Source organism: Sprattus sprattus (genome assembly GCF_963457725.1).
Source record: "Sprattus sprattus genome assembly, chromosome: 20".
Lineage (NCBI taxonomy): Eukaryota > Metazoa > Chordata > Actinopteri > Clupeiformes > Clupeidae > Sprattus > Sprattus sprattus.
In genome coordinates this window covers 27,017,709-27,025,208 of record NC_137918.1, presented here as the reverse complement: position 1 = coordinate 27,025,208, position 7,500 = coordinate 27,017,709, and the positions used below count along the sequence as shown (strand labels likewise).

The 7,500-nt window shown below is 42.0% G+C and overlaps 2 protein-coding genes across 2 annotated transcripts in view; one reads left to right on the top strand and one right to left on the bottom strand.

Moving 5' to 3' along the window:
• LOC308381850 (xenotropic and polytropic retrovirus receptor 1 homolog) overlaps positions 1 to 3,276 on the top strand; it is a 3,644-nt gene extending 368 nt beyond the window's left edge. Inside the window, exons 2-4 of the mRNA XM_080859468.1 lie at positions 765 to 901; positions 2,283 to 2,528; positions 2,838 to 3,276. Coding sequence (XP_080715594.1) covers positions 765 to 901; positions 2,283 to 2,528; positions 2,838 to 2,982 — 528 coding nt within the window. The 3' untranslated portion in view covers positions 2,983 to 3,276. The remainder of the gene's footprint in view (positions 1 to 764; positions 902 to 2,282; positions 2,529 to 2,837) is intronic.
• A 2,481-nt stretch (positions 3,277 to 5,757) lies between these two features.
• Positions 5,758 to 7,500, bottom strand: part of nacc2l (NACC family member 2-like) — a gene marked incomplete at both ends in the record, with an annotated part of 8,110 nt that continues 6,367 nt past the window's right edge. The window contains 1 exon segment of the mRNA XM_080859308.1: positions 5,758 to 6,293. Coding sequence (XP_080715434.1) covers positions 5,758 to 6,293 — 536 coding nt within the window.

The window sequence follows — 7,500 nt, the reverse complement described above, 5'->3', positions numbered from 1 at the left end:
GTGGAGGCACATGGCTGGATGCGTCGTTGCATTATCTCTCTCTCTCCCTCTCTCTCTCCCTCCCTCTGTCTCTTTTGCTCCGTCTCTCTCCCTCCCCCCTCTGCTCTCTATTTCTCTCTCTCTCTCTCTCTCTCTCTCTCTCCCTCTCTCCTCCCTCTGTCTCTCCCTCTGTTTCTTTATCTCTGTGTCTTCTCCTCCCCCTCTCTCTCTCTCCCTCTCTCTCCCTCCCTCCCTCCCTCTCTCTCTCTCCCTCTCTCTCTCCCCTCTCTCCCCTCTCTCCCCTCTCTCTCCCTCTCTCTCTCTCCCTCTCTCTCCTCCTTACTCTCTCTCTTGTCTCCCTCTCGCTCTCCCCTCTCTCTCACTCCCTCTCTCTCTCTCTCTCACTCCCCCTCTCTCTCTCTCTCGCTCTCCCTCTCTCTCTCTCCCTCTCTCTCCTCCTTACTCTCTCTCTTGTCCTTTCTCTCGCTCTCCCCTCTCTCTCTCTCCCTCTCTCTCCTCCTTGGAGGCAGGTTCCATCTCTCCATCTCTCCCTCTCTCTCAGGGGCTGTACTATGGATGCACGTTGCTGGATGTGTCTCCTCTCTCTCTATCTCTCCATCTCTCCATCTCTCCATCCCTCCATCTCTCCATCTCTCCATCTCTCCCTCTCTCTAAGGGGCTGTGCTATGGAGGCATGTTGCTGGATGTGTCTCCATCTCTCCCTCTCTCTCAGGGGCAGTACTATGGAGGCATGTTCCATCTCTCCATCTCTCCCTCTCTCTCAGGGGCTGTACTATGGAGGCATGTTGCTGGATGTGCTGTTGAGGGTGTGTTGGGCTGTGAACATCCTCCTGGCTCAGATGAGAGACTCTGTGACTGCAGCCACCATCAGCAACATCCTGGGCCCTTTGGAGGTGCTCAGGTGTGGCGCACACACGCACACACACACACACACACCTACGCGCACCACACACACACACACCGATACATCCACACACACACACAGAGATATTACTATTAGATATTACTACTATTACATATTACTACTATTAGATATTACTACTATTAGATATTACTATCAGATATACTTTTAGAAACTACTATTAGATATTACTACTATTAGATATTACTTTCAGATATACTACTAGATATTACTATCAGATATTACTACTAGATATTACTATTAGGTATTACTACTATTAGATACTACTATTACATAGTACTACTATTAGATATTACTATCAGATATAATTTAGAAACTACTATTAGATATTACTACTATTAGATATTACTTTCAGATATACTACTAGATATTACTATCAGATATAATTTTAGAAACTACTATTAGATATTACTATCAGATATACTACTAGAAATTACTATCAGATATTACTACTAGATATTACTATTAGGTATTACAACGATTAGATATTACTATTACATATTACTACTATTATATATTACTATCAGATATACTTTTAGAAACTACTATTAGATATTACTTCTATCAGATATTACTACTATTAGATATTACTTTCAGATATACTACTAGATATTACTATTAGATATTACTACTATTAGATATTATTACTATTAGATATTACTACTATCAGATATGACTATTTGATGTTACTATTAGATATAACTATCAGATATTACTACTATTAGATATTACTACAACTACTTGTGTAGATCCCAGGATTCAGTGTGTTCTTTCCTGTTCAGTGTGAATGTTCAATCATGTGTTAAAGTGTTTGGTGTCAACCTTTTATGTCAGAGTTCATCACTGTTACTATTTTAGTCCATGTGTTATGCTGCAAAGCCTATGTAGTAGTAGCGTCTATGCACACCATCAATGTTTTTATTGTGACTTTACAAGACTACACCTCCATCTTGCTTTCCCAATCTGAATGAGTTCCCTCTTGTGTTTTAATAAAAGGAGGTGTGTGGTGCAGAGGAATGGTTTACACAATGTTGAGTTGTCTGCCACCCTGGGCTCGCGACAATGTATTTGTTCCTTCAGACAGTGTGCGTGTGTGGAATATATTTCTCCCTTCAGATGGTGTGTGTAATATATTTCTCCCTTCAGATGGTGTGTGTGTGTGTGTGTGTGTGTGTGTGTAATATATTTCTCCCTTCAGATGGTATGTGTGTGGAATAAGTCTGTCCCTTATGATGGTGTGTGTGTGTGTGTGTGTGGGTGTGCGTGTGTGTGCGTGCGTGCGTGCGTGTGTGCGTGTGTGTGCGTGCGTGCGTGCGTGCGTGCATGTGTGCGTGCATGTGTGTAATACGTCTCCTTCCAGACGGTGTGTGTGGAACATGTTCCGCCTGGAGAGCGAGCAGCTGAGGAACTGTGATCTGACACGCGCCGTCAGAGACGTGGACTTCCCAGAATCCTCTGCGTGTCTGCCCGAGCACGTCCTGCGGGAGTGGAGACTGGACCTGGACCAGACCCAGCACCAGACCCAGACCCAGACCCAGACCCAGCACCACTGCAGGACCAGCACAGAGACCTCCTGCATGCATCTCATACACAGCTGTCTGACCAGGTGAAGCCCCTGCACCATGACAGCATCCCTCTTAAAGGAACACAGTGCAACAGTTGGACACTCTTTGGGGGTTTTATAGGCAACTGCTTTTGGTAACACTGAGACAGATCAGAGCCAGATCAGAGCCAGATCAGAGCCAGACGAGGAGACATGTAATCTCTCTGGAAAAGTCCAGCTGCCTCTGATCTGCGTCTGCGATTGTTGTTTATGACGGAAGATGTTTCACTATCTTTGGTTGTTGTTGTTGTTGTTGTTGTTGTTATGACTATTGTTATGGTGGAAGTTACACCTTCATGCTTTGGCCTGCAGGGTTGAAGGAGATGCTCCGTCGGGGGAGGAAGCACAGAACCTCTGGATGAAGTGTGTGAAGACTGGAGAGGAGCTCACCCTCACCCTAGACAGGAAGATGGACACTGGAGAGGAGCTGACCATATATAGACTGGAGAGGAGCTAACAGCTAACCATGTATAGACTGGAGAGGAGCTAACAGCTGACCATATATAGACTGGAGAGGAGCTGACAGCTAACCATATATAGACTGGAGAGGAGCTAACAGCTAACCATAGACTGGAGAGGAGCTGACCATATATAGACTGGAGAGGAGCTGACCAAAAATAGACTGGAGAGGAGCTAACAGCTAACCATATATAGACTGGAGAGGAGCTAACAGCTAACCATATATAGACTGGAGAGGAGCTAACAGCTGACCATATATAGACTGGAGAGGAGCTAACAGCTAACCATATATAGACTGGAGAGGAGCTAACAGCTAACCATATATAGACTGGAGAGGAGCTAACAGCTAACCATATATAGACTGGAGAGGAGCTAACAGCTAACCATATATAGACTGGAGAGGAGCTAACAGCTAACCATATATAGACTGGAGAGGAGCTCACCATATATAGACTGGAGAGGAGCTAACCATATTTAGACTGGAGAGGAGCTCACCATATATAGACAGGAAGATGGACACCTGCAACGTGGGAAACGACTGTAAAATAGTGACGTGAAGTTTACAGTGCTGTGACGTGAAGCTATGCTAACTCCTGAGGTCTGTTAGGTGTAAGACAGATTGTGTTCCCAACCCCTGTAAAACTGTGACTGTGTTGTTAATAATGTTCAAAATATGGAGAGAATGACTTTTTCCCTGAATCTACGGCTTGATACATTTTTGCAATATTTGGTCAAATGGATTGTGTTTGTGACCTCACAGAATCACCACTGATCTGTTACTGTGTAAACTGACATTTATTTTCTTCATTGTACCAGCAGTATACATGTATAGGTGACCAACCTTTTGTTTCCATGTTTGTATGTATATATGTATCTCTCATTGTATCTTTGTTTCTTTAAAAATAAAGTATAATTTTTTTTTTTTTTTTTTTTTTTAAACTGTGACTGTGTAATGTAACTAAATGTTTGTCATACTGTGACTGGTTGTGGCCCTAACTGCTGGTGGGAAACCTGTTGGAATAACACTGTTATAACCACTGGTTATAACCACACACAGATATAACACTGTTATAACCACTGGTTATAACCAAACATATATAAGACTGTTATAACCACTGGCTATAACCATACAAATATAACACTGTTATAACCACTGGCTATAACCATACAGATATAACACTGTTATAACCACAAACATATAAGAGTATCACACAGAGAAAAGAGAAACTGTGGGCATAAGATGGAAACAGAAAGTGAACCTTTATTCAGCATCAGCAGGGTACCTGACCACCTCATCACCATGACAACCCCATCACCACCCCATCCCCATGACAACCCCATCACCACCCCATCAACATCACCACCCCATCACCATGACAACCCCATCACCACCCCATCACAGTGACAACCCCATCACCACTCCATTACCATCCCATCACCATGACAACCCCATCACCATGACAACCCCATCACCATGACAACCCCATCACCACCCCTACAGCCCCACGTTGTTGCCCCACTGCACACCACTCTCCCCCGGGCCAAACCGTATCCAGAACACATCCAGGTCTGGTCTGGGGTGGTTTTGGAACAGACCCGGGCCCTATCTGATGGTTCTAGGTCAGTTCTGGAACCAACCAAGCTCTGTTCTGACATCTGGTCCAGATCAGGAATAAGTCTGAGGTATTTGGCCCTGATTGGATGCAGTTCTGTCACCAATCCGACTTCAACTGAGGCGGTTCTGGAACTGGCCTGAGGAGGAACCATTCCATGGTCAGGATGCGATCTGGGATGCATGTTCTGAATAGAGTTACATAAGGCCCCATCTATAAAAAAGCACATTGAAAGCAAAAAAAGTGCAGCTTTCACAGTTCTCTCTCCCCACAGTCTCTCTTCCATGATAGTCATCAACAACTCTCCAAAAACGGAACAACAGATTGCCGGCGTTTGAGGTTTGAAGAACACATCCCGTATAATAAATGAGACGTTTATCCCTCGTCAGTTTGAAGCAGTTTTCCATGCAAATGTCCCGGTTCCATTTGAGTATATATCTTTTGAGAGCGCTGTGTGTGTGTGTGTTTGTGTGTGTGTGTGTGTGTGTGTACGTGTTCCATTTGAGTATATATCTTCTGAGAGCAACTGTCCAACTATGACAGCAAGAGTTTCACATGCATTTGCGCCAGTGTGAGTCTGAGTGTGTAGGAGTGTGTGTGAGTGTGTGTCTGTGAGAGTGTGTGTGTGTGTGTGAGTGTGTGAGTGAGTGTGTGTCTGTAAGAGTGTGTGTGTGTGTGTGTGTGTGTGTGTGTGTAAGAGTGTGTGTGAGTGTCTGTGTGTGTGTGTGTGTGTAAGAGTGTGTGTGAGTGTATGTGTGTGTGAGTGTATGTGTGTGTAAGAGTGTGTGTGTGAGAGTGTATGTGTGTAGGAGTGTGTGTGTGTGAGTGTATGTGTGTGTCTTCCTGTGTCTGTCAGTTTTCTGATGATAAATGGCAGCGTATTGGCTTCATAGCTCTATGCCTTTTGATGCTAACTGCGGTTACTTGACAGTGTTGTCTCTGTCAGACACACAGGCCTGTTTAGCTTCTGGATGTCCTTGCAGCTTGATGCGCAGCTCTGCACGAGTTTCTCTGACAGTAGCAGGAAAAGGGGAGGAGCCGCGGGGGGGGGCGGAGTTTCGGTTGGGAGGGAATGAAGAATGGATATACACAGTTCTCTGTTCCTCTGAAGGAACCTTCTAGTCAGTTCTCTGTTCCTCTGAGGGAACCTTCTAGTCAGTTCACTGTTCGTCTGGGGGAGCCTTCTCCCCCACCTGCTCGCTGCTGTGCACCTTCGCTGGGGTGGATGAGCCTGAGCCGTCAGTCTTCTTGTTGCCGGGGTGAACGGTAAGGACGCCTCTCTCTGTGGTTTCTACGCGGCCTCTCCCGTCCTCCGAGTCTTCCCGGCCGTTCGCTGACTCGGCGTTCTCCGGCTCGCCCGCGGGTGCCTTGCCGTCCTGGCCAGGGAAGAGAGGGAGCGTCCTGAGCGCCTCGCGCGCCTCTCCATACAGGTGCTGCTCCACCTGGAGGCTGGACGCCGTCAGGTGTTTGAACTCTGCCTCGAAAGGGAAGGTGGTGCTGGCTGCTGCCGCCGCGGGGGCCGTGTCCGCGGGTCCCACCACCACCGCGCTCCGGTACGCCTCCATGGCCTCGGGCAGCATGGACTTGATCTTGGGCAGCCAGCGTTTACGCACTCGCCGGGCGTTGGTGCACATGTCCGCCGCGATCACGTTCATCTCGCTCTCCTTGAAGTTGGGAGCGAAATTCTGACAGTAAACTGAAATGTCAAAAGAGAAACACACAAACAGGGTTGGGAGATTAAATACAGTGCTGTATTCAACTGTATATATTATATATTTAATATAGTGCTGTATTCAACTGTATATATTTAATATAGTGCTGTATTCAACTGTATATATTATATATTTAATACAGTGCTGTATTCAACTGTATATATTATATATTTAATATAGTGCTGTATTCAACTGTATATATTAAATATTTAATATAGTGCTGTATTCAACTGTATATATTATATATTTAATATAGTGCTGTATTCAACTGTATATATTATATATTTAATACAGTGCTGTATTCAACTGTATATATTATATATTTAATATAGTGCTGTATTCAACTGTATATATTAAATATTTAATATAGTGCTGTATTCAACTGTATATATTATATATTTAATATAGTGCTGTATTCAACTGTATATATTTAATATAGTGCTGTATTCAACTGTATATATTATATATTTAATACAGTGCTGTATTCAACTGTATATATTATATATTTAATATAGTGCTGTATTCAACTGTATATATTAAATATTTAATATAGTGCTGTATTCAACTGTATATATTATATATTTAATATAGTGCTGTATTCAACTGTATATATTATATATTTAATATAGTGCTGTATTCAACTGTATATATTATATATTTAATATAGTGCTTTATTCAACTGTATATATTATATATTTAATATAGTGCTTTATTCAACTGTATATATTATATATTTAATATAGTGCTGTATTCAACTGTATATATTAAATATTAAATATAGTGCTTTATTCAACTGTATATATTATATATTAAATATAGTGCTTTATTCAACTGTATATATTATATATTTAATATAGTGCTGTATTCAACTGTATATATTAAATATTAAATATAGTGCTTTATTCAACTGTATATATTATATATTAAATATAGTGCTTTATTCAACTGTATATATTATATATTTAATATAGTGCTGTATTCAACTGTATATATTAAATATTAAATATAGTGCTTTATTCAACTGTATATATTATATATTAAATATAGTGCTTTATTCAACTGTATATATTAAATATTTAATATAGTGCTGTATTCAACTGTATATATTAAATATTTAATACAGTGCTTTATTCAACTGTATATATTAAATATTTAATACAGTGCTTTATTCAACTGTATATATTAAATATT